The sequence below is a fragment of the Aulonocara sp. 'chitande type north' Nkhata Bay genome, linkage group LG2, assembly GCF_057382095.1.
Source record: "Aulonocara sp. 'chitande type north' Nkhata Bay isolate Kocher_YH1m ecotype deep benthic linkage group LG2, A_spYH_male_GT1.1, whole genome shotgun sequence".
Taxonomy (NCBI): Eukaryota; Metazoa; Chordata; class Actinopteri; order Cichliformes; family Cichlidae; genus Aulonocara; species Aulonocara sp. 'chitande type north' Nkhata Bay.
In genome coordinates, this window is record NC_141345.1 from 2,862,080 (window position 1) to 2,888,995 (window position 26,916).

At 40.5% G+C, this 26,916-nt stretch overlaps 1 protein-coding gene across 2 annotated transcripts in view; it reads right to left on the reverse strand.

Annotated features, from left to right (window-relative positions):
• Positions 1 to 26,916, reverse strand: part of zdhhc9 (zDHHC palmitoyltransferase 9) — a 32,012-nt gene that overhangs the window by 3,749 nt on the left and 1,347 nt on the right. The window contains exons 1-8 of one of the 2 annotated variants that reach the window (XM_086301813.1): positions 23,914 to 24,748; positions 14,996 to 15,156; positions 9,939 to 10,097; positions 7,354 to 7,491; positions 7,098 to 7,146; positions 6,335 to 6,437; positions 2,139 to 2,242; positions 1,911 to 1,983 (exon numbers count right to left, since the gene is read on the reverse strand). In XM_086301813.1, the coding sequence (XP_086157939.1) occupies positions 1,911 to 1,983; positions 2,139 to 2,242; positions 6,335 to 6,437; positions 7,098 to 7,146; positions 7,354 to 7,491; positions 9,939 to 10,097; positions 14,996 to 15,156; positions 23,914 to 24,077 (951 nt within the window). In that variant the 5' untranslated portion in view covers positions 24,078 to 24,748. Of the gene's footprint in view, positions 1 to 1,910; positions 1,984 to 2,138; positions 2,243 to 6,334; positions 6,438 to 7,097; positions 7,147 to 7,353; positions 7,492 to 9,938; positions 10,098 to 14,995; positions 15,157 to 23,913; positions 24,749 to 26,916 lie in introns of those variants that run through there. The other variant, XM_086301818.1, reaches the window with a different exon arrangement.

Here is a 26,916-nt window from a genome sequence, read left to right on the forward strand (position 1 = left end):
CCAGTGGAAAAACGGCTAAAATCACCACTTATAGTTCAGCTCAGTGACGACAGAGTACTAAAAGGTCACGCGTTACTGATATTGTACTGACTTCCTTTGGCTCAGCTTTTAATTTTTTAAAGACTGAAGTCAAATTCAAAGTTGAAAGTTGTGTTGTTTTATTTTATTGGTACTACAGTAACAGCTTATTCTGGCCTTTGATGAACAAACGTGTGCCTCATCACATTTTCCGAACCCAGTTAAAATCAGTCAGATAATAAAATAAATGTAGAAATATCAATGTAAAACAATAAAACCTGAAAAAGCTCACAGAGAAGACACCTACCCAATGCCGTGAAGTGCTTGAGTACTGCTGGATCGTTTATTGGTTTACTTCAAGTGCAAGCTGTGGATTTCCTCTTTAGTACCATTTTTAAAACTATATAATTTATAAAAATCTCTTTGTGATTCTTCTTCCTTTGCTGGAACTAATTCCTTTATCAAAAACAATAACTTCAACAATCTTAACTTTGATTTTTGGTGTAATTTTGAATCCATCCCTCAAAGGGCTTGGTGATTTGGGTTTTCACTGACCGCTGTCTCATCATTTTGTATGCCAGTAAAGATTTTTCAACTTGAGTACTTCATCTAGATCTTTTTGAACACCATGTATTTGTTTCGATGTCCATTTTGAGATCTCAGAACACATTTATTATATAGTATACATGATTTCATATGCAGCAAAACACACTAATCATCCAAGTGCATATTCAATTCAGGGTCACAGGGAGGCTGGAGCCCATCTCATCTGTCACAGGACAACCTGGACAGGCTGCCAATCCACCACAGGGCTAGCACGGTGATGCAGACAACCAAATCATGTGTTTGGACTGTGCAAGAAAGCAGGAATGCCTGGAGAGAACCCATATAGGCACAGAAAAGATCCCAACACACCATTTAAAAGTAAGTGCACTTCCAAAAATGCAATTATTGTTTGCAGCACAACTAGAAAAGTATTAAACCACCATGGATGGACACAGCGACAGTTACAGGATTTTTCACTTGGGCAACTTTAACATTTCCAAGACTTAAATGCCTGCTCTGTATAGTGTTAGTTTAAGCAGGTGTACAGGACGCCGGTTTAGCCAACTGGATAGAGCAGGCGACCCATACGCCATAAGGTAAAAGCACCTCGAGGCCATTTGTTGTGCACCTTTCCCTGGTCTTTCCCATTTTCTCTCCACTGTCCTACATTATCAAAAAAAGCCTAAAAAGCCCACAAAATATATCTAAAAGTAAAAAGCAGATCTTGAAGTCAAGCTCAGCCTCAATCCCAGCTGATCACGTGATCTCAGTGAAAGCACATGTTAGCTAATAGTTCAGCTGATACCCGTCCACACATACAAACAACAAATCTTACACAGGCTGCGCAGTTTAAGTGGCTTTCACCGGTCCTCAGCTGCTGTGCATCTGCAAGCCACTTTGTGACCCACTTGCGCTTCATCTCCCCCTTTCATGCTGTATTTGGCTTAACCAGAACCAGTGTTCTATTCTGTGCAGGTCTTGCTGCTCCATTTTTGTACATAAAAGGGCGAGGAGGTCCCAGAACAGAGCTATAATACCCAATATAAATTACTGCAGATGGAAATAATCCTGACTAGTGGTCCTGTTCGCATTTAAAGCAGTGGAACAAACACAAGTGAATGCAAAACGCCAGCATCTGTATGCTAAGAAGAGGCACAAAATGGCCCTTCTCTGACACTGACACACTTCCTTTCTTCTCTCAATTCTAAGTGGTTTCAACTGTTTTATGTCTGCTCTATATTCATTATTCTGTGCTTTGCAGCCTCCATCCACTCACGAATCGGTGTGTCTGAATGAGGAGACTACAATGAGAAAGAGTGCATGTGGGTGTGTTTGTGGGCACTCACCGTAGTTTGTGGCACGGGGTTGCTGGAGGAAATGAGTGTATCCTCCTGCAGTAGTCCTCTTCTGTCCAAGACGCTGTAGGGTGAGACGAAGCAATCATTCTGCTCATTAGTCACCAAAACAAAGCAATGCCACCAAGCTCAGACAACAGTGCGGGAAACAGTCTTGCACTGACAAAATGACCAAAAAAACCCCAAAAACTGTGAGCCTAAGATACAATAAGCAGTTACCTCGGGTATGTCGGGCCACACAGCACCTCACAGCAGTTTTTGATGATGTTCTTGTGGCTGTAAGGGTTCTGGCCTCTGTTCTTTCCCGACCAGGATCCTTTAATCTACGCAAAACAAAATTCACCACAACATAAATCAGTGAAGAAGCAAACCCTACCAAACTATCAATCGTCCGCAGTAGCACTCACTTTTCTTTCATGAAGATTTTCCCTGTGCTTATACCTTATTCAAAAGCATACTTCCATTTATAGAAGTTATCCCCACAGTGTTGGGTTTGACCCACTAAAATCTAGCTTGTCAGGAGTTAATGAATACTGATTTACTGGGAAATCTATGTGCTGATGGGTACAAACAGGCAGGGCAATGGAAGATTAGAACCACTTTATTCATTCATTAAAAATCTGAGTTCATACTAAGGTTTTCTTCTGCAATAAAACCACTACACAGCAGCTTTTTTGGGGCTTAAGGGGTTAAACGATTATTTTACTTATGCATATATGCTATGCTATGCATATATAGCTGTTTTTTTTTAATACAAATACAAATCTGTGCATCATTTTATTGACACCGCCTATAATTTTTTAGGATCTTTAGGAATATTTCCTGCAAAGACAGATTTTAAAACAAATTTCTTTTAAATACCTGAAAGAAGAAATCAAGGACACTGCTTTCATATATAAGAGAAACCTGGACCTTAATCATGCACAAGTTTATAGTCTATTTAGCTCCAAAATTAACATAATTTTCCATTAAATAAGACCTGAAACAAGCTATTAGATACTTTTAATACAGCTCATTTTTGGAACCAGAGGAATCACCCCCCTGCTGCATTTACTAACAAAAAGTGCAATGAGTGCAGATTTTTAAAAAAAATTCTCGTGTGAATAAATCTGGCACAGTTACACAACATCATAAAATAAAATACACAAAACAGAAAACAAATATTTCCATTATAATCCAATGACCTTCAATGTGGACAACAATTATTTGCAGATTTTGCATTAGAGCCACATTAGATTTGATTTTTTTAAAAACAGGAAACGTAGATAAAACAGACTCTGAATGCATCTGTGAGTGCATCTGTAATAGTTGTAAAGGCTCGTCTCTTTGTTCGCAGCAGAGCATGCACTCCCTGACCCTCCAGCAGGACGGACAAAAAGCTTTATTTTAGGCGTCATAGATGTAGGTCAGGAGCCTGCACACAAGGCGCCTCACACATGCCTCCGTGTGTCTGCATGTGTGACACACTTCATCGAGCATGCGTCGTCCTACGGGGAGACCAGAGCAACCATAACACTCAAGGTGCCTTCCTTCCCCTGTTCGCCTTCTCCTCCCTCTCTCCTCTCACTCCCCCTCCTCGTCTCTGCCACAGCAGTGTTTCTGGCGCCGTGCCCGGCCCCTGCAGGTATCGATGCATCTATTATTAGCCCAATCACAGATATTGAAACAGCTGGGCTGACAGCTATTGTTTCAACTCCTGAAGCAACGTTACACGTTTTAGGTGCACATTCCACTGCTTTATCACAGATTAAATGGGGAAAAAATGAGGCCAGCCATCCCACAGGAAAGAAGAAGGGGAATTATAAATTAATCATTACAACAAAGTATGAGTGCACTCTCTTGCTTTCAGCCATCTAGAACCTCCCACCACATCGCTGCTGCTGCTTCTCATCAGAGCCTCTGCAGTTAGATCTGGGCTAACAAAGCCTCCATTAAAGAACACGTGCTGTTTAATGTCAGTATATTTGCACAGACGCAACGCAAATTACTCCCTTTGTGAATTCATCCACCTGCATGTCCGCCGCTCATCATCTGCTTCGCATCAGCCTGACTCTGTGTTTCTGTGTGCAGTGACTAAATAACGACTCAGTGCTAATGTGGCCAACCAATCAATACTTTTTTCCTCCTCATTCAGCCGGAGAAGCTTTTTCTAAATGTAGTTGGCAAGCTGGGAGAAAGAGACCGGCGCGTCTGTTTTCGACTTATTTCAGCTTCATTTTGTCAGTGCTTTTATTAAGTACAGAAGCTTTTTGTGCATATTTTTAGATCATTACGCTCCATCAGCCTGCTGGTTGGCTGAGAGGAGTCCAACTGCAAACAATTTGTCGCATGGCTGAGAGTCTGAGCAGAATAAGCTGCTCCTGCTGGTGGTTTTCTGTCTCAGTCTTCCTGATTTAGATAAAAAATAAAGCATTAACCTTTACAGAAAAATAACAAACAAGCTGGTGAATTCTGTGTGTACAATCTCTTAAATGAGAGTGAGTTAATATCTCATTTTTTTATGTCTCTGTTTTCTTCCTGTTGGTCGTCAGACACTTTATTTGCTTTTCTTTTGTTTACAATATACCAACCTTGTTTTAACGAGCTACAGTTTACCAGCCCTCTGTCCTTCAGCGCTGAACGAGGAGGAGCTGTTGTCAAGGTAACAGCTCTCTGGTCTTAGAAATTGTAGTGTTGGACCACGGTGATGCATGTTTATCTTTACAGCCACAGGAAGCCAATCTGCCCGATCACAATGTTGCTAAAACTGTGATTTATCCTAATTATGTATCCACCTGACCATTACCTTCAAGATATAAACCAAGACCTCACCAGAAAACACATCTAACCCATCACTCTTAAAAATCCGAGCATTACTATAATATGTGCGTTTATCTTCATCTCTATTATTGGTCTGTGGGGTTGGACTTTGTTCAACCCCGAAGCATTTGAGTCCTCCTAATGGGGCATTAAAGAACTGAGAATAAACGCCTCTCCATATTCCCCTCGAGGGTTTCTGGCAGGTAACAAACAGCTTTAGCTGTATTATCGCCTTCCTCTGAGCTGAAATAGTCGTACACGTTCCTCCAAAAATGAGAAGGCTGCAAAGAAACACAGAGACGAGTAAATGTGTCTCTGTGTTAATCCAGATGCAGCTTGTTAAGCCACATGTGGATTTAATGAAATGTAAACGTAAACTGGTCTGAGCAGCGGTTCACTTGGACTAAAGTCTATGAAACCCACTCGAACACTAAACTGATGCTCCAAACACTGTGTAGGATCAGCTTGGCAAATGCAGCCTACAGAGTAGGCAGCTCACTGGATTCTGCCAAATATCGATTTCTGTTGTTATGTGACAAAAAATAAAGTTTGAAGAATCAGAGTATAGTTGCAGAAAACTTGGAAAAATAAAATAAATGAGATAATAGTCTGTCAAAGTGTAAGCAGAATAGACTGTACATAAAAGATGGACACAGCTCAATCTGTATTCTTGTAATGACTTGCAGTGCGTCACTTCTTTGGTTCCAAAATAACTCAGATGTCTGCAGGATCGCCTCAGTAAACACTTTCCTAATGACTGTATGGCCTCAATAACCAACAAGTGTGAATGGAGTTAGTGGTCCAGTAGAGGTAATGAGTGACAGGAGAATGGTGGCTAAACTGTCATCACACGTTAAACAACACCTCCCACCCCATTCAAGTCACTCTGACAGCTATGAGCAACTCCTTCAGTGACAGTGTGAAGGTGAGATTTGGGAGGTGTTTTCACCCAGGTGCTGTCAGACTCACTAAAGGTACACATGTGTGATACTCAGTATTTGCTGCTATTAACATGCAGCCACTGCACTATGAAACATTCAATTTTTGCTGCTACGAGGCATCTAAAATGTCAGTTGTATTATTATTAATGCATATATTTCTTCTGCTTTTTAGAGCGTACATTTTTCTTCTAGTTGTTTTTATATAGTATTTCTGTTGTTAGATTATGCTACACCTATTTATTCCTGCTCTGTCCACTCTACTGCTGTGAATGTCCCAGACCATCTCGTCTCATCTTACATGATGTTAATTTGCAAATTACGGTCTCCATTCCAGTGAAAAAAGATGACAGAGCACGAGATGCTTTAGCTGGGACCTGCCTTGTAACTGAAATGTCGAACCATATGAGCATGCAGAGCTCCCAGTTTTCTCACTCTCAGTTGTTTTAGTCTTTTATGGGTACAGGGGAACCAATGTTGTATGTGCGCTCATAAAGCAATTGCTGCCTAATTATTTCAGGAGTTCATCTGTCATTTTCCATCTTCATTTTTTATGAAAACAATAAATAATAATAAATAATAAAGAATGGACTGACTGAGACTCGACTCGAACCAAAATGAACTGTAGACCTGAGCAGTTATTCAACAAAAAACAACAAGAATAAAAAAAGTACTTACATCCTCGTTGGTGGTCTGGTTGAGAGAAATCAGGTAGGTATGGAAGCCAGTCAGTCCCACCACTGACCACAGGGTGAAGAAACACACCAGCACCTCCAGCACAGTGAGCTCCAGTTAAGAAAACAGTAACAGATGTTTCTGGCTGACTCGAGGTTACTGATTAAACCGCAGACAGCGTAGCAAAAAAAATTATGTAACATGATTAAAGGCAGTGAATGTCAGTGGAAGAACACAGAGCGATGAAAGAAGCGGTTTTACCTTCTAACTGTGCAAAAAGGAGAAAAAATAAGACCATTTAGAAATAACTTAATTAAAACAACTTTAAAGATTTTTTTCCATTAAAATTTCTAATATTTCTGTAACATGAGAAAAGGCAGATAAACAGACACTTATTTCTTGCCTCTCATCAATGAATCTGCAGGTTTTAACGGGCTGTAGCTAGGTAACTACAAGCCTAAGATTATCCCAGTGTGTGGCCTGATGCCACAGTCTCAGGATGATTTTAGAGTGTTTCCAGGTGAATTATTTTATAATGAGAATCTTGCAGAAGGGTCTGTGCAAAATATGAGCAAGTTGTAATTTTTTTCTTTTTATTTGTCACAGTTTAGCGGCTTATCTTCAATTGCAGGATGAGTTTTTGTCATTCAAGTAATGAGAGTTCTGTTAACTTAGCTATGCTAAGGTTGGGCAAAGGCTGTACAGTTTTTGGTGTTCATGAAAATCCAGCAAACATATCACCCACACACTCAGTTTTAAAGGATATGTTCCAGGTGTTTCCTTCAAAGTGTTCAAAAAGCCACCATTCATTGAGCCTGTGGACAGGGAAACAGAAATTACAAGGTCATTATTGTTATTAAGGTAATAAACCCAGAGCTTATCATCCATATGAAGAAATACTCTTTCAGTTTGTCTGTCTCATCCTATGTTCAGTAAAAGAAGGAAGCAGGATGATGTGGTGTGGCTACAGATTAGGCTCATGTGTTCTCTCTGATTGGCCAGTTGAATGACAGGATACTTACGCATGACCACGTGGACGATGTCAAAGGTGAAGATATAAATGGTGAGCAGGGAGAGTGACAGGGTGAACAGGTAGAAGTATCTGTAGTTTCTCTTGCCCACGCAGTTGCCCACCCATGGACAGTGGTGATCAAAACGGTCTGAGGGAAAGAAGAAGAAAAAAAGAACAAAAGGGGAACTATAAATATGTAAAATGTTCCAGAACCTGAAAAACAAGCCTTCTTGGAGAGTAGACAATTTTGGGAATCAAAGGAATGTTAAAAATACACAAATTTCAATAACAGTCTTTCAGTCAAAGGCTGCTTTATGCCTCAGCTTCTGAATCTAAATATAGTGATCGCTTCCTATTTGTGGCTGCTCTATCAGCTGGAGGAGAGCCATATGAAAGCAGGGCAGGGTCAAATGGACAATGAAAGTAAACATCTTACTTTACACTTTCCTCCGCAGCCGACACCGCTGCAATCCCCAGATGAAGTTTCACAACAATATCAAGTAAACACGGAGGCAAACAGACAGGATGTGAACCGGTTTGTAGATTCAAGTGGACCCGTGGATGATTGTTATATTTAAGGAACACAATGCAAATGTTGACCCAAGATGACTATATTTGTATTCCAGCTGTTTTGGGATAAAGTAGTCGCTAAATGTAAAGCAACGAGCTGGAAAGGAATGATAGGAGTGTATAAAACGCATATGAGTAGCATGACTCTCACTGAAATGTCTTAACTCGTAATGGAGGGATAATCATGAAATTTAGTACAGACGCACAGAGGATGAAAGCTAATGTTTGTTGTGATCTCAAAACTTTCACTCTAGCACTTTTTTACCCACTAAAACCAAAACCCTCAGCTAATCTACGATGGTAAATAGTCTGTTACATTAGCACAAATCCTAAATCTCCCATTCCACCATATTCCAAAGGTGCTCTGTTGGATTGGCAGGATGGATCCATGCTTTCATGTCATTTAACCAAACTCTGACCATATCATCTAAATATCAAAGCAGAAATTGTGCCAATGTTTTTCCAGTCTTCTCCTGCCCAGTTTTGGTTTGCCTGTGCAAATTGTTGCCTGGGTATCCTGTTCGTAGCTGACAGGAGTAGCACCCAGTGTGTTCTTCTGCTGCTGTAGCCCGTCTGCTTCAAGGTTCAATGAGTTGTGTTTTCAGAGTTGTTCTTCTGCATACCTTGATTGTAATTATTAGTTATTTGAGTTACTGCTGCCTTCCTGTCAGCGTGAAACACTCTCCCCTGACATCTGGCAAGACTATAAGTCACTTATCCATAAGTCATTTATGCAAAGAGAACTTCTATATTTTCTCATTTTCTGACCTTAAATCGCCTTTATTCTTTGTTCTCATCTCAGTTTGAACCTCCACAGCTCATTTTGACCATTTTCTAATAGATGAAAGCATCGTGGTGCCGCCACGTGACAGGCTTATTTGATATTTATGTTAACAAGCAGTTGAACAGGTGTACCTAACAAACTGGCCAAAGTGATATATAGATGCATCCCTACTGAAACCCAAAGACAATATAAGCAGACAGAAAAGTAGCTCAGGTAAAAGATAGATTTTAGCAGTTATTGGGATGCAAACAAAACAGCAAACAAGTGTAAAAAGACCATTTCATATGGACAAACATCAGCTTCCATTTATGCATATTGTGTTTACTTTGATTGCCCCAGATTTGTAGGTTGCATATGGAGTGCAGCAGCATAACAATCATCCACACTGTTCACTCCATAATAAATCTATAAGCACTTAAACTTGATTAAAAGTCTCACATATTCTTTTTCTTTTTGCAGCGTGAGTCACTGAATAAAATATGTGCAGTTATTCAGAGACCAACACCTTCACCCCAGACTTTATGTGCAGGACTACAAAACTGTGCATTTGCATCTTATAATAGTGGAGTGGCTGTTTTCTCTCTGAGACTTCCATCAGTATGAGCAAAGTTAAGGTGAGGAGGGAACAAAAACCTCTGCAGTAAAAGAGGGTCACAGGAATGCAGTTGTGTAATGCTAGCGCTGGGAGTGTGTGCGTTTCTACAGCAGGTGGACACAGATGAACCAGTGTTCACAATGACTGAGCACTTATTTCCTCACTGAGCCTCCACTGTCTCCTCTCCCGTCGCCTGTGAGTCTACGCTCCCTTCAAACGCATTCTTCATTCATCGGCTACCAAATCACTGCTAATCTGCAGGGCTGTGAGATGACACAGCTACACACACGCGTCACGTCACAAAGCATCACAATGCACCACAAATTCACGGCCTTCAAAACTTAAAGGGCATTCTAAAAAATAAAAATAAATCCCCTCACGAATGTTTTTCTAAAACTTTTACATCCCGTCCGCTTCTGCGTATATTTATAAAGCTAACATTTCTTTTTTTCACCGTGACAAACGAATGCACGGAGGTAATTAAGGATGAGGCATCAGTAATCGCCATCATGTCAGCGAGCTATTTTTCTCCTTGCTCACCTTTCTATTTCTGCACGCCTGAAATAAACCCATCTCATCTTTCTCCTTTTGTGAAGCCTTTCTGAGCAGCGTAACAAACGACGGCAGATCAGATGAGACTTCTTACCGACGCAGTTGTCGCAGATGCTGCAGTGGGACGCTCGAGGTGGTCGGAAGATCTTGCACGTGTAGCAGTACTTGAGCTTGACGATCTGATTATTGATCTGAACGTTGCGGATTCGGGGCGGGGGTCGCTGCCCTGCGGGGACGTTCCCATTGGCAGCCTCTGTGGAAGCGAACAGAAAAACATTAAATCAATGTGGATGACATAATATAAATTACTCTAAGAGATCATATTTAATCACAGTCAGCACAACACAGCAACAAATGAAATCCTCAGACAGTGTTAAACATGATTTGTGCATTGGATTGCATTGGACAGGAGCTCTAATGTGAGAATTAGTGACATAAATCACGACAGCTGAACCTTGAGGATGTCATTCACCAAGAACTGTCGCTCAGTACAGTATAGGTGGGCTGTTTAACTGTCAATATTTTTTATTTGCAACTATAAAGCACCATATCTTTCTCCATTTGGACAGCTTCCTATCACTGGAATGGCCATATTTCACAGTAATCTTATGCCTGCATAGCAGCTATCAAACAAATGAATTCTGACATACTGTTTGTTTGTGACAATTTGGATGTTTCTGATTATCTTACACTCCGGGATCTGGAGATTATACGTGCAAGCCGATGATCACACAGTTGAATAACCCCGCAGAGTAGCTGCGAGGAAGAAATCTACCATTAACATGTCGCAGTGGACAGGCGTGAATGTGGAGTTAATGGAAAAGAGAAAGCGTACTTATTTGACTTCCTGGGGATTCATTAAGATTTATTTTTTTTAAAAGTGCTTTCTGTGGAAATGAAATTATCTGGGTTTTAGAAAGTGTTCAGAGATGCTAAGGGGCAAAAGCCTAAAATGCATACTTATCATTTGTATAGAGTCCTAAATGAAGATCTCTTAAGTAAAACAAAGCAGTTTCTGCACAAATAAATCAGTGAAACGAGCACATTTTCAGGCTTCTATTAAAAACATCCCTGGGACATAAATTCATAGATTGTGACAGCAACAAATACTTGGCATCATGCACCCACAGAATGTGGGATTTAGTGGCTTTCAGGATAAAGTAGTGAAGAATAAATTTATGAGTCACCACTCACAGGGAATGATGCCACTCCCTGTGAGTGCAAAGCTCAATCTGCTCGTGGCATTATATATTCCGAGAAGATGCCTCTCCTCGTATTAGCTTTCCCCCTGGGGACTGCTGCTAACAGGCAGAAGGGACAGAGCATCGGGGCTGCAGAGGCTTCTTTAACATCCCTGCTCGCTTGCTCAACTGGCTTTTAGCACTCCCACACTTACAACAGCCATCCTAACACATAAAAACATACTGTTTAATATCTGAAGGTGTGGGCTGATGAAGTTGGTACCAAACTGCGTAATTTAAGCTGGCATAATGCGGTCATGTGACCTGCTTAAATAGTGTTTATGTCAATAACAGCTTCATATTTGAAGAAGGTTGCCGAGATGTCTTATGTGGAAAGGTACAAGGCTTTGGGAATGCTGTGAGAGGATACATACAAGGTCAAAGAAAACATAAAGCAAGTCTGCTGCAAAAGAGGGGATGTCCAGTGAGGTTATTTAAAGGTATAGATTTACCTTTTCGGAAGTACAGAAATTATTATTTTTTACCTCAGGTTAAAGAAAACTGACACTGCTGGCAGCACATTTGAAATGAAACTACCACAAACAGATGCTTAGTTTGTGGTACTATAAAGACTGAAACACAGGGTAGCAACTATCAACAACTCGAACGCCACATTCCTGCACCTCGAAAGCTCACTAATTAACATTTTATAACTTGTCTATTCAATCTGAAATGTAAAAATCACAATTGTTCACTGAGAGAGAGAAAAAAAAGCTAATAAAAACTGAATATGAACCACCCAGTAAATTAGTTTGGTGTTTGTCACTCAAGACAAATTAAAGCGACGAAACATCACCAGAGGATCGATGTGGTATTGTTGCGTAAAGAAATGACTCAAATGAGTAATAGATCACTAAAATAGGCAGCGAATTTTCCATCCTTTGACTAATTGTTTCAGAGCTAACAGCACAAACATGCATGCGTTTCAGGTTCTCCATCAGCATCATCGAACGAGCACGATGAGTCACGGTCATGATGACAGCAGCACTTGATGCCAGCTAACCCAATCCCAGAGAGCCGAGTGCCCTAGCCTTTTTTTATAAGCCTAATCTGTCCTCAAAAGAGACCGGTCCACGCCCATGCTTCGTACACAGAGCGAGGGAACACGCATGCTGGCTGAAGGATGCTGTGAATCTTTAACAGAGACAAAGAACATTGAGCAGCCACACGGGGAGGGAGGGAGGCAAAGAGAGAGCACTGGATACTAAACAAATATAGCAGCATGAAAATACAAAAAAAAAAAAATCATAAAGAACAAAGGGCAATTTCTCTTTTCTAAGAGTGTTGTATGTTTTGGATACTGTGAAAAACTGTATTTTAAACTAAGCTCTACATTTGTGGATGAGCACACCCAACTTTTAGCAATCTAAAGTATAACAAGAATAAATAAACCAGCAGATTGAGGCTGTCTGCTCACTGTTTAGCAAACATATATAGTGAAATATTTTATCCCTCCTAAATACTTTAACTACTTCCACCTAGTTTGCAATCCACACCTCTGGGTGTCCTTTGACACACAGACACGCGCCGCTGTGTGCAACACCCTGGATGACAACGATGTAAAAGCACCTGAGCTGCAATAACCACTAGACACGTCGCTGACTAAACATTTAAATGTATCTAGATAAGAGACTTGTGACTATGGCATTATCAGCACTGATACTGAATAGCACTGCTTACAAGGGCAGGCGCTGGACTGCCACACCTGGCAAGGTGAGGTCACATGCTACTTTTTACTATTTATTACTTTGAGGTTTTTTTAAATAATAAAAACTTTACAATCACGTAGCCACTGTATTTTTGAAATTTGTGTCAAAAGCCAAAGGTTTGAAAAGATACCAGAATACACCTGTTCAATTGCTCACTAATACAAATATCTAGTCAATCACACAGCAGGAACTCCAGTGCAGAGGGGTAGACCTGGTTACAAGGTCTAGCACCAGAATGGGTAAGTAAGATTTTTTTAAGTGACTTTGAAAGTGGCGTGGTCGTTGATACCAGAGTGGGCGCTCTGAGTATTTCAGAAACTGCTGATGTTCCTGTACGAACATCTGTACAACAAAGAAAGACCCCCTGAAAAAGAGCAGTTTTTCGGGCATAAATACCACATTTATGTCAGAGGACAATGGCCAGACTCCTTCAAGGTGATAGTAAGGCAACAGTAACTCAAATAACCATAAACATGCAGAAGACCATCTGTCAACACATTGATCCTTAAAGGCCCCAATCTGGTGCTAGCAACGTATAACTAACAAAGTGACTAATGAGTGTATTTCATGCAAATAAAGCCTCTTCAAACATTCCCAAAAATATAATTAAATCTGCAACTACACCTACAACTGGCACTAGCAACAAAAAACCTTGTTCGTTTCTTAATTAGCAACAATACTGTTCACATGGAGTCGTGCTTGTGTTTACCTGCCAAATGTAGGTCAGGTTCTTGCTCCTCTTTAGGCTCAGCCTTTAGTTTTCAGCTGTGCCTGAGGCTCTTTAGCTGCTAAATGCTACACAGCTAGTCACTGGTCGTGTCACTCCATTGTTTGCTAGTGACAGGTAGTGCTCAAGATAACTTACTTGTAATAGTACAAATAAACCCAATTGCATAGCATGTGGTCTTGTCAGGCTGTTAAGGATTTGTCAAAGCTGCAATTTAAACTGGTATTTAAAAGACATAAACGCTGCTCTATCTTCTTGATCTAGAGTGTTGACATTCTTCTGTAGATGTAAACACTGTTTCCTTTAACAGTTTCCTGTGTTTGTGTTTATCCCTGAGCTCTTCTCAATTGTTAGAAGTGGGCAAAGCCATGTTGCAAACAATTTAGTCCAGACTGAGAAACATGTGGATAAGATAATGGTAATAATGGTGATATCGCTTTTAATCAAATGTGATCAAACAAAACTTTGACCGGGCTATTGCAACACCTTGATTTTTTATTTCTTCTTCAGCCATTCACTTGTAGATTTGCCGCTCTGCTTGGGATCTTTGTCCTGATGAAGGCCCCACTTTCAGCCCAGCTTTAGCTGTCAGGCATCACATTTGACTCCAGAATAACAATGATAATAATAAATATACTTTATTAATCCTGTAGGAAATTGTTTAGTCTTCTGCATTAACCCATTCACTCATCGAAGGAGTACCAATCCAGCTTGCCTCAGGATAGCCGTTCAGTGGATTTCAACCCCCGACCTTCCAATCATGGGGCGAACACTCTACCTAATGAGCTATCCCTGTCTCCAATAATGGCAGCGGTGGGATTCGAACCCACGCCTCCAGAGAGACTAGCCTTAGACCGCTCAGCCACGCTACCCACAAGTGCCCAGCCCACAAATGGTATGAAGTGCTGGGTTTGGTCTTTGGCACTCTTTGCACTTTATGGCCAAACATCTCTATGTCGGTCACCTTAAAGGACGTAGTTCTAGAGGTCTTGAGGTTTATGCTGATGCAAGCTAAAGCTGTGCTGCTGTGGTTTTAGTCAGAAGAAGCTAACTCTTGGCATCACTTCCAAACAAGCCATACTTCTTCAGTCTTTGTCTGATTGGGCTGTTATGAACTTTAATATCTAACTAAGGTGACTAAGGCCTGAGATGTAGCTCTTGGACTTTGTTTTGGGGTTTTTTTTAGTTTCTCTTAGCATTGCACAGTCTGACCTTGGAGCGAATTTGCTGCAAAGTCCACTACTGGGAGCATCGGCATTGTGTTAAAACACACACCTGAATTTTCCAGACCAGCAGACTTACAAATCTTGTGCTTTTACAGAGATACCCACACTTGCTGTTGATCATTTAATCACCTGCAGTAAGGGTGTACTTAATTTTTCATAGGACAGCATAGAGTCCTGTGAAAACCTTTTTCACATGAAGTTATAAGGGAAGCAGTGGAGAGTGTCTGTCCGCAAATCCTGTAACTTACCAATTTCCATCTCAATGAATGTAGCCTCTTCCGGAAGGGCCCTCGGTAGCACCCCGGGGTCACTGAAGCTGGTCCTCAACAGCATGGCCATAACGAAAAGGAACAGCAGGACAGCAAAAACTGGGATGGCGGGACAAAGATGAACAGCCAGGTACGGACATCTGCACAAGAAAAAGAAAAGTGTTTTTAAAATAATGTGCACACAACAGCTGCTTTCTTTTCTACATATTCGCATCTGCAAACTTGACATCATACAGGATTGAGGAAAAACATGTTTTTCTCACATTAATTAATTAAAGAAATCCTGTTCTACATTTCTCCATCATAGTAATACATGATAACTACGGATAATCTTAAGAGAAGCGGCAGAGCACTCTCAGGAAAGCCATGAGCACAGAGGACACAACAAAACAACACCACACATATTTTTAACTGGTGTTCAGAGCATAAGGTCACGAACCACAAGACCGAAGTCGTGGCCTTGAATAAATAACACGATGCTGCACTCCCTACACCTTCTGTACTAGTGGAGAAGCGTGGATCCATTTGCCAGGCCATTGAGATTAGAGCCAGCTGGGCTCCTCCAAAAGGGCCGGCTGCACAATCTGATAACAGATGTGAGCTGCAATGCAAAGTGCTGCAACAGAAGAGCGCAGCAGCAGCAAAAAGGCTTCCACACGCAGTTATTAATAGTTTAACTCTATGGCCTCATCGCTCTCCCTTGAGGCTGAAATCATATATTCATAATGTGACTCTAATGTTGCACTACAGGATTTTAAGGGACTGAGGAACACTAACTGTAGTTCAGCATGCCACGCATAAAACTGCCCACACACAAGATCACCAGACTACACTTTATTTACACAGTATTCTCTTTTGTTCCATTAAACAGCATCTGCATACAGTGCATCTGGAAAGTACCTCCACATTTTGTCATGTTACAGCCTCGCCTCAAAACTCTACATGCGATTCCCCATAAAGATAAAGTGAACAAACAGTTTGCTTGAAATTAACGCAGATTTATTAAAAATAAAAAACAAAACATGTACATAAGTGTTCACAGCCTTTGCTGCTAATTTGGCAAAAATTATCACTTAGAGAGAACATCAGAAGCACCAAGTGCTTTATGTTACAATAACATAAGAAACATATTTATCTCAAAAGTTAGGAAATTACTATTTTACAGCAGCCAAACCATAAAAAAACATCTTAAAACAATACAGCATAATAAAAATATAAAACAAGCGCCAAACATTACACTAAATTAAACAGAAAATGTAAAAAAGCCCACGATAAAGGAAAAAAATGGGGCTTAAAAATAAAATAAATGAAGGTGTTATTTTATTATCTTATTTTTCTTGCTAAACCAATAAAAAACCAATAAATAAATAAACCAATAAAAAAAGTGCGAGGAGGACTTTTCTGTTGGTTGCGACAGAACAGCAAGCTACTGTCTTTTGGTTTACTGCCAAGTCCTTTTCATCTAATATAAAATCCAGTGAATGGTTATACAAAGCGGCTGAATCTAGCAACAAATTTGCTAAGGTAGCAACAAAGAAATGAGGTGCAGGATGATTGCAGTGACAACAGCGAGGAGGACAAACTAAAAACAAATATCAGAATCTACAAACTGAAACTCAAATACAACACAAGAATATCCAAACAGTTAACATTTGGTTATAGCCAACACTCTATTGTAACAAAAACAAGTAGCCTTTAACACATGAAAAATATGGAGGGTAAAACTCTTATTTTTCATACTGTGGACGGTTGTTGACTTAGTTCAAATTTTGCTGATCGGAGTTGCTCTTCTATACGATCCAATGCGCTCTAAGCCAATAACAGAAATCTGTACATAGGGGCACCATTGCACATCTGTGATCTCATAATTAAACCTGAAGTGGCTGCAGTTATATAACAAAAAGGGGAAAAGAGAGAGAAATCAGCAGCCATTAAAAAATAAATTGCTTTTGCCTGTTTTATTTAATTTGTTTAACACAGATAACCTCACACAGGTGGCCCGGATGTCAGCTACTCATCTACTACAGTGTCACCCACAGTTTTGCTTCATCATCATGGTTGGTTTTCTGTTCTCACTATGCAGACATACAGTTAAAAGTGAACAAAGCGGACTTGTTTAATGTCACCACGTACATGAACCCTGTCAGCATACCTGAGCTCTGACAAGACAACAAAGCAAACACACACACACACCTGCTTGACTTGTCTGAACAGTTTTCCGGCAGCGCATTTCAAACATTAATGGGGAGAAGGAGCGGAGATCAAATCAATAGAAATTTCCACTGGCAGGCCTGCGAGGTGTGTTTCCCACAGCCGTTTGTGCAGAGGCCGCACAGAGCGGGATTCAGGCTGAGGGATTGCAGTCTGTCGATGAAGTGCAATTCCCGTAACCGTAAACTGGAACATATTCAAGGAAGGCTTCTCTATCATTGCTTCCCATCAAGCCCCCCTATCTTTCCTGGATGTGACAATTTCCTGTGCTGTGCAGGGTGGAGCTGTCACGGCACCACTCTGGTGACTCCGTGTTCACCAATCACCACAGAAGCAGCAGGAAAAACTGGATCGTCTACGAGGGGATATCTGTCAACTGACACACACATGTTGCTAACAAACCCTCTTCCTTAACCAACTTACTTCATATTTATGAAATATCAGTTTACTATTCTAACAGCATGTCTTTGTGAAGGTGTGAAAACAACCTGTGTGGAAATTATTTCATGAACTTGAGAGGTGCTAGAAGGCAGATTTCCTTACCTTTGTACAGAGACAGGTATGCCACAATATCTACATTTTATGCAAAGCTAAGCTTACCTACTGCTTTATATTTAGCAAAATAAACAGTAGTATAATTCATCTCATGTAATGCTCATCGAGAATACATTACAATACCTTCTATTACACTGAAATGCTACAAATACATGAACTACCTTTAGAGATAATACATTTGTAATAGAGTGCCTTTTTTTTTTTGTTTTGTTTTTTAACCAACCAGGAAGTTAGAAAACACCTCGCCCTTGATACACAGTAGAATTTGTCTGTAGGCTTTTGGATTATTACAGAAAATAAGAAAAGAATAATGAAAAAAGGTCCTCGGCCAAGCTGGTCACCCCACTGTCTCGACTGAGAACCAAGGGTGATCACTCTTTTTCTGTTAGGAAACCCATTTTTCGTGATAATCATCCCGAGGAGATCAGATCACCAAGCTCACTTTTGTCTTTTAAATCCTTCTTAAAGACATATTTTTTCAAAGTAGGCTTTTTCTGTGCCTCCATTTGAAGTTTATTTCGATGTTGTCCACCTCAATTGTTTAATCGCCTTCTCCTAGTTATAATTTCAATCTACGTTCTACTAGCTTTTAATTACCTGTTGTTTTATTTTTAATTTTCTTTATTCCTCACTTTTTACCTCCTTGTGCTGCTAGTATTCCTAAGCCAAATGTTGAGTGACCTTTGCCTTCTCTTAGATGTTTTATTTGCTGTTTCTTATCTTATCTTGTTAAGCACTTTGTAACTTTGTTTTTGAAAGGTACTACATAAAGAAAATGCATTGCCATTACAATCCAAACAGACTGTGTTCTCATAGTTCTTAGCAAAATTGTCTTCTAATTAATGAGTTGCACACTTATCTGTGTGTGCTGCATAACAAAAGGCAAAATGTAACCAGATTACATTTGTTAACCTCACCCCTTATATGCGTATTAAACCATTCCTGCATTCTTCCAATTTATTAAAAATAATAATAACAACAACAACAAAGGAATTTAAATTGTGCCACTGCCAATTATATGAAGGTATGAGATGCTAAAACCTCTTGTTTCTACAGTGTTTATTTTTTTTGCACAAGTTGCAGTAGTTCATATTGGTTACTGATTGACCCAGAGGAGGCCTACATCACATTCAAAGGCTGTAATCTTATTAACCATGGCACAAAACTATTATCACAATTGAGTTTACCCCTTGACTTAATAGGCAAATAAAGCCTTGCTGTATGTTCTTTGGATTATTTATTGGCCCCTAATTAAATCTTAAACAAATATCACAGAGTGGGCATTAGACCCCGAGTTTTACCGAAGTTACACCGAATAAACTTTGTTTAATAAAAGGGAACTCGTTTAGGGAAAAACCTGGTGGTCATAAAAGACAATAAAGGCATTAAAATAAAACAATTAAATCTCATTACACAGGAGACAGATAAACTACCTACTGCTGCTCCTACTGTCATGTCTGTGCCTGGTGTGGGTGGGCATTAGATGCTTTAAGGCGAGTCTTCTGCAGACGTTTAGTTCCTTCTTAACTCAGAATGACACAAGCTCAGAGATGAAAAGCTCCTAAAGTAGTGATATCACCAAATTAGAATCACTTCAGCGTCTCAGCCACACCGCCCCTGAACCCGGGATTACGACGCCACACATAGTGACTCATGACATTTTACCTTTGTCGAACATTTCAAACCCTTCCGTTATTAATACTTAACAGCTGTAAGCTGTTGCAGGCCTGCTTGACTCATACTCCAAATGAATTATGCACTTGCTGTGCAGGCAGCTCAACAGTGGGCCTCAGTAACAGCCTTCTGTCATACAAACATCTGCAGACTGTGCCTGGCTGTTTCTAGGGCACTGCTGAGGGAAAAAAAACAAAAGCTCTCAACCTCTGCTTGCCCTCTCTCCTTTTTAAGATACAAGCAGGAAACAAGTCGATATCAGAAAAGCTTTCGTGGATCCTCGTGCTTTTCCCACAGCAATAAAACTGCTCATGCTATTCTCATAAATATTCAAAAAAACGAAAGCCTGACGAAATCCAAAAGCTCACTTAACATTTACTTCTTATCTAAGAATATTTCAAGAGTCATCCAAACGATGCAGATATCAGCACCTCATACATTAGTATGCGGTATCAAGCCGTGACTGAATTTCCTGCTTCAGGTAGACAAAGATGATACATGTCCTTGCTCTGATGTCATGGGAGCTTGCACCCCCTGAACCTGAAGCTCCAGACTACACTCACTATACTCTGATGCCAGGCTTAAATCAGTCGTCCTTGTTATGCAACATTTAAATACCAAACGAGAGAGATGAAACATTAGAGCCTGGGTCACGGAACGTTTAGTGGGATTAAAGTTAGGATCACAGATGTTGGGTCATATAATATTTAGCAAGTGAACTTGAGACTGATGAGAAATGTGTTTATTTAGCAGTATCTCTGTCACATTTTTGATAGCAGTGCATCTACTTCAACCCCACCCCAAGATTTATGCAAATATAATGTGGACTTTCCTTCCTTGCATGAAGCAGGCTCGCAGGCTGTGAGCTATAGATTTATAAAATCCACCCTCCACAGAGGAGCGGCTCTCTCCTTCTGATAGAGAAGCTTCCAGAGAACAAAGCCTTTAGATCATGGTTGCTGTAAATGGAGCGCGTACTCTGAGTAGGGTATAAATCATGTTATTGCTCATTTGGCGCGTACTCTGAGTAGGGTATAAATCGGGTATAAATCATGTTATTGCTCATTTGGCCTTGGCCGGATGCCGCTTTCCGATTGGTTAACAGGGAGACAGGGTGGAGTTAGATGCTGAGAGAGGCTTGGGGGGGTTGACTACAAGAGCTCTTCTGACTGCAGCCACTCGCTCTGCAGGCTCATCCCTGTATACCTACTTCTCCTGCATCGCTCCCATTACTGCACACATACAGCACCGATACCCAGAAAAGAAGATCGTCATGCACATATGGTTTTCTGGCCTAGTGGCTAAGTGTCCTGTGGTGGACAGACAGATGACACACTGTCCTTATGTTCCAGTTTCTTGTTCCTTCCTCCAAAATCCATAGGTGGCAATCCGCATGCACATATGCACACACGTTGACAAAAAGCAGCAAATAGAAACCAAACCTGCAAACATCTATCTGCAAGTAAGCCTTCTGCAGATATGTACATGCTAAAGCCCTCTGTACACACACACACTGAATGCAATACCCAGTTTAATAGATATGCAAAAAGGATCAGCACAAATCCAATAAGGTAAGGATGTAAAGACTTAAAATTCTGCCCAGCAAGGGAAAAGAAAACTAAAAAGGCTGGGCCCATTTCTTCAGTGACTAATTTGTTTACTTGTCCCTAATGCATCTTTCCATTTGTGTACTCAGCCACTGGTTTCCGCAATTTAGCACAAATTAAAACACGGAGGGGTCTCCCTGCACATGGCTGATGATAAAAGTGAGATGTCTGCTCCCCTGGTCTTGGATATTAGCCAGCTCACGCCATGACATTGCCCTCCCTTGTTCTGCCATCAACGTCACGGTGCAGCACACTGCCCAACCTTAAGCTCACATGTGAGGAAGGAATTCTCAAAGATAAAGAAACAGCAAGACGTTGCCCTGACAGGCAGCTTAGCTGATTATACTGATGCAGCGTCACACAATCGACTGCAATACAGTCTTTAATGTGTTGCAAGCCTTTATACAAAAATTACATTTTTGATCACTGGTTTGTTTTTAGTGTTTTAGAGCAGTGAAATTCAACAAATATTAGTTTTGCAGATTAACTGATAATTTATTGGCTTCTGTTTTATACCTTTTTTTCCCATTTTTAGCACAAAATGAGCCAGATAATCCTAACGTCAGCATACTGATTTATACTCACAATGACAAACCTAACAGATATTTATCCACTGGCGTGCCTTAGTTTAGCAGCTTAACACGATGACATTTCAAAAGAGAGCAGCAGCTGTTACAAATGTGATCAGTTTTGCAATGATTTAGTCAGAAATCAAATCACAGTGGTGGCTAGAACATCATCACGACATCATCCAGTGGGGGAAACTTAAGAGGCGTTTTCTGAGGGAGTGCTCAACGGTTCATGCCATTTGGTCTCCAACTATGAATGCAGATTATCTTAAAGCGGCTAGAAGAAAGTTGAGTCATCTTCAAAACATATCTTGAGACCTTGAAAGTGCAATTGAATGCACCTTTCTTTTGCTGTCCACGTGGTCTCTCTGCATGTCTTACACATGACTCCTCAATACCTGCCACACCAGGAAACCTCCATCACCAAAACTCTTGTCTTTGCCAACAGATTCTAGATATTCATATGCAAATATCTGTTTATAGAGATTCAAGATTTGGAGTTGGAGGATTACAATTGGTTTCTTTTGGGGAGCCTGAATGTCTGTGCTAAGTTTCATGATTATGCAATAGCTGTTATTTATTTATGGGTGACAAGCGATGGGAAGGTTTTTCAGTCGGGTTTTAAGATAAAATAAGTACTCTGAACAAGCAGTCTCAGACTCTGGAAAATGCAGAAAATGAACATAATCAACAGCAGATGCATTAATTATGAAAACAGCTGTTACTTACAGCGCTCGCACTAGCTGACAAATAATTCTACAATAGCAAAGAGCTTAGACTTGGTGTTTTAATGCTTCTATCACTAGTTAAATTGGCATTTTGTGAATGCATTATACCTCAGAGCCTTTCTGCTGATGGCTTTCACCCTGTCATAGCTTCAATGTATCAAGTTGCCATGTAACTGAATTTAGCAATTACCCCCATGTTGCTCGGGCCCAACTTCAGTAGCTGTCCCACCCAGAAAGATAATTATATTGTGCTGTAATATGAACATAGCAAGTTAACGACCCTCTAGCTATCAGTTATCATAACGCCTCCTCCCAGCTCTGGATGCTCAGCGTGAGCAGTATCATCCTTTTCCCTCTGTGCTCTGAGCCGGACAACAGCTCCTTCTGTGCAGACTCAGAGGAAAGCAAGAGGCCATTAACGTGCAGGCAGACAGAGACGGGAAGGGCCTGGCACTATGCAAGAGCAGCTACTTCTCCTCGCCACTATGCTCCAAATCCATTTGGCCTGGTAGCCGCATACACACCCACAGTCAACGGAGGTTACTGTGTTACACAGCAGGATTTTGTGCCAAATCATTGTGTTCTGTGTGTCATTTAAAAACTACCAAGAAAGAAAAGAGGAAATAACAAGGACGTGGACAGAAAGTGTAAGCAGCACTGCTTTATGAGCCACGTCCATGTTCTTCATTTTATTAAAAGGCACTCCTCAGTACAGCATGAACTGATGAGATCTGGCTTCACCAGCAGCATCCGAGCAGGTCGACAGTGCTTGCCTGGATGATGAGTCCAATGGGTTGTGCAAGTAGTGGATTGGGACAGAACTGCTGAGACCAAAAAAAAAGGGCCGCAAAACCAAAGCTGAATGACTTGTGTCATTAAATATTGAACAACTCAGTATGTGGTCAGTCATAACCATCTTCTCTGTCAGGAAGAGAATTTAGATCAACAAGACACGAATACGAGGTTATCAAAGTGAAATTGTTGCCTGTTACAAAAGAAAACCATAAAAGGAGGTTACATTTACTGCCCACCACCGAGCCCAGGATCACATTACCATTAAGTAGGTTTAGAAAGGTAACAAAAATCCAATACTCCCTTAAAGAAATCATTTTCAGATCAACTACACATGACTGAGATGAGGATAACAGTAAAAGCTTGATTTGGTGATTTAACCTAATCAAAGGTGAGGACTTTACGTTACTCTTTGTGATGCATTAGGATATTCAGCTAGTTCTGAGTTCTGAGAAGGTGGATACTGCTTTCCAGATCAATTAATCAAAATAAATTGTTAATGCATTTCATGATCAAATAACCTATATTCTCAGAGCGGACATCTCTAACACGTAAATTAAGCAGTGATGGATGTTTTTGATTGAAGCTAAAATATTTATTATGTGAGTTTATACTGATTTTATGCACCTCTAAAGTTGACAAATGTTGGATAAGGCTATAAGACGTGATATTTTGGCAACCGGAAAAGGCATAAGAAGCCTAAAGGGAGTTGGAAACACTTTTTGGAGCAGCTGATAACTTTGCCACGGGGTATGACTTACTCGAAAGCGAAGAAGAGGGCGCAGGTCCCGGTGATGAGGAAGAGGGTCAGGTAGAAGACGCCCTTCTGCCGGGCCATCATCACCCGTCCGTCGCAGCAGAAAGTGTTTTTCCCCGGGAGCTTCTCCCATTTTCGCACCTTTCGTGTTATCATCACCGCCGACATGGTGTCCTCTTCTCAGATCAGCAGTGTGCGCTTCTTTGGGTCAATACAAGTATTTCTACTGCAAAGGGATTCAGACAATACGCCGATGGCTCGGGAGGGGATCTGCGCACATGTAGCCCCTTCCCAAAATACTATTTAGTCAAAAACAGTCCAGTTAATGAGTGATATTAAAGACTTGTGCGCTAAGTGGCGGCTGGGAAGCATTTTCTGACCATTCAAAGTGTCGCAGTCACATCATCGGCGTTTTCTAATCCATATTATTTCCCGTCTTTACTGCAGCATGTCATTCCCACAGTGAGCCTCCCTCTCCGCTCAAACAACCTCAATCCCTTCACGGTCCGGGCACCTCTGGAAATCAGGAGAAATTCATCCAAATGCGTGCAGCAGATGATTCCCACCAGAAACCTGAAAATCCAGCTTTTCGATCGGAAGAGCGGACCTTGACCGACTGACATTCATGTCATCTCGATAAATCATAAATGGTTTTACGGGCGAGCAGCTGCTGGGTCTTCACAAACAGGCTGTTAGACTGTGACTGCACTGCTGGTTCAACAGCCTTCATTTAAAGAAAAATAAAAATAAGAAAGAATCGCCAGTGTGTCCAGGAATATGTAAAGCTCTTGGATATGCCTTTCCCCCCCTACAGCCTGCCAGCTCTCGGTTTCAGTCAATGGTAGCAGGAAACACGCCTAGATTGAAATATCTAATCTTAAAGGGGCAGGACAGGTGAAAGAAAAAGGGAACAAAGGACACAGGAACAGGTCCTGTCTTGATCACATTAATATGCTAAATTGCTCGCCTATCGTATTGCCCAAGGGAGCAGAGCGTGAAGTGTTTTATTGGAGTTAATTGGTAATGGAAACCAGAGGGATTAATCCCCCACGAGAGCAGAGATAAGCAATGCAGAGGTCTTTTTTTGATCTTATTTCTTCTGCATCATACATGACAGTTTGACAGGCTAAAACAAACCGATACATTTTGAAGATTTGACCACATGAATTGTTGCACTGTGTACGTAAGCTATATTAGTAATACGCTTGCATTTCTAACACCATGTGTGCACAATGGTGTGAAAAACTCTTTGTCCCCGCCCTCATTTATTATTTTTGGCATATTTTTCACACTTACATGTTTCAAGCTAATTGCAAAGTATATAAGCATGCATATATATATATATATATATATATATATATATATATATATAAACCCTCCACATGGAGGGTTTTCCAACATGAAGTGTTTAAGGTCACGCCAAAGCATCTAAGGTCAGACCTTGACTTGGCCACTCCATAACCTTCAGTTTTACTTATTTGTTTATTTATTTTAGTCATTCAGAGGTGGACTAGCTGTGTTTCAGATCATTTTTCTGATGCATAACCCAAGTACGCTAAGCTTCAGGGCACAAACTGACAGCTTGACATTCTCCTTCATGATTTTCTGGTAGAGAGCAGAATTCACGGTTCCATCAAGTAAAACAAGTCGAACAGGTCCTGAAGCAGAAAAGCAGCCTCAGACGATGGTCTGGCACTACCTCCACCGTGTCTGACTTTTGTTATGATGCTCTCTTTATGAAATTCTGTGCTACCTTTATGTCAGATGTAACAGGATGTAAACCTTCAAGAAAGTTTTGTCTTAATAGACCACCGTTTATTTTCCCAACAGTCTTGGGGATCATCAAGATGTTTTTGGCATATGTGAGGTGAGCCTATATGTTCTTTTTGGTAAGTAGTGGTTTTTTTCCTTGGAGCTCTCCCATGGATGCAATTTTTCGCTCCGTCTCTTTCTGATTATGAAATCATTAACAGTTACAAGGTGTATCCATTTGTGGATTAAAGCTCTCGCTGTTTGCTGGAGTCCGAAGCCTTATAAGAGGCTTTGTAACCCTTTCCAGACTGATTAATGTCAATGACCTCTCTTCCTTGATTTAAGATTCAAGATTCAAGTAGTTTATTGTCATGTACACTGCAAAACACAAAAGGTTACGCAGAGTAATGAAATTCTTACTTTGCAGGTTCCCTTCACACAACTAAAAACACTAAAAAGAAAGTAGTAATAAGTAAAACAGTGTAGATCTTGTAGCTTATGTGTGGGTGTAATCAGAATTTAAAGTGCAAGTAGTTGCAACACTGTCACAGTGATAATATATACAGAGTATGCAATACTACAGCATATATGTAGAGATACGCACAAAAATTGCAAATCTACAGGTTAATATAAATGTGCAAAATTGCAAATTTACAGTTATGGATAATTATAGTTTGATAGAGTTTTTAAGTTTTGAATAGATGTTGTCGATTGTGCTCATAGACAGTCAGGAGAAGGACAGCATTTTCATTAGATGTGTATTTCTTCATAAGAATTATTAGTGTTTTATTTATATAACAAATGAATATTTATATAACAAATATATAACAATTTTTTAAATTATAGTATATATATCATATGTTACAATGCTACAATATTGCCTCAGTTCACTCATGCTGCTTTGATAACATCTCCAACACCTCATCAAACACAGAGATGATGGGTGATGTGTCAGATGTAGCATTGACCCACCCGCCCTCTCAAGTTCAAATGCACCCCCAGCTGCAGACAGCTTAAAGTCTGAATTTAAATTCAGATGACACGTTTCGTTAGATCTGTCAAACAGGGCCGATCTTTTTTAAGGGGAACGCTCAGTGGTGGCATGACTGATCTAACGTCATACACACTAATAGACAGATAACGTAATCTCGGAAGAAAAGGAAAATTGTCTGAGATAGGCATGCCAATACTGCCTCCATCTTTTGGGCACTAACAAACACATACTCCAAAAGGCTATTACAACTCATATCAAACT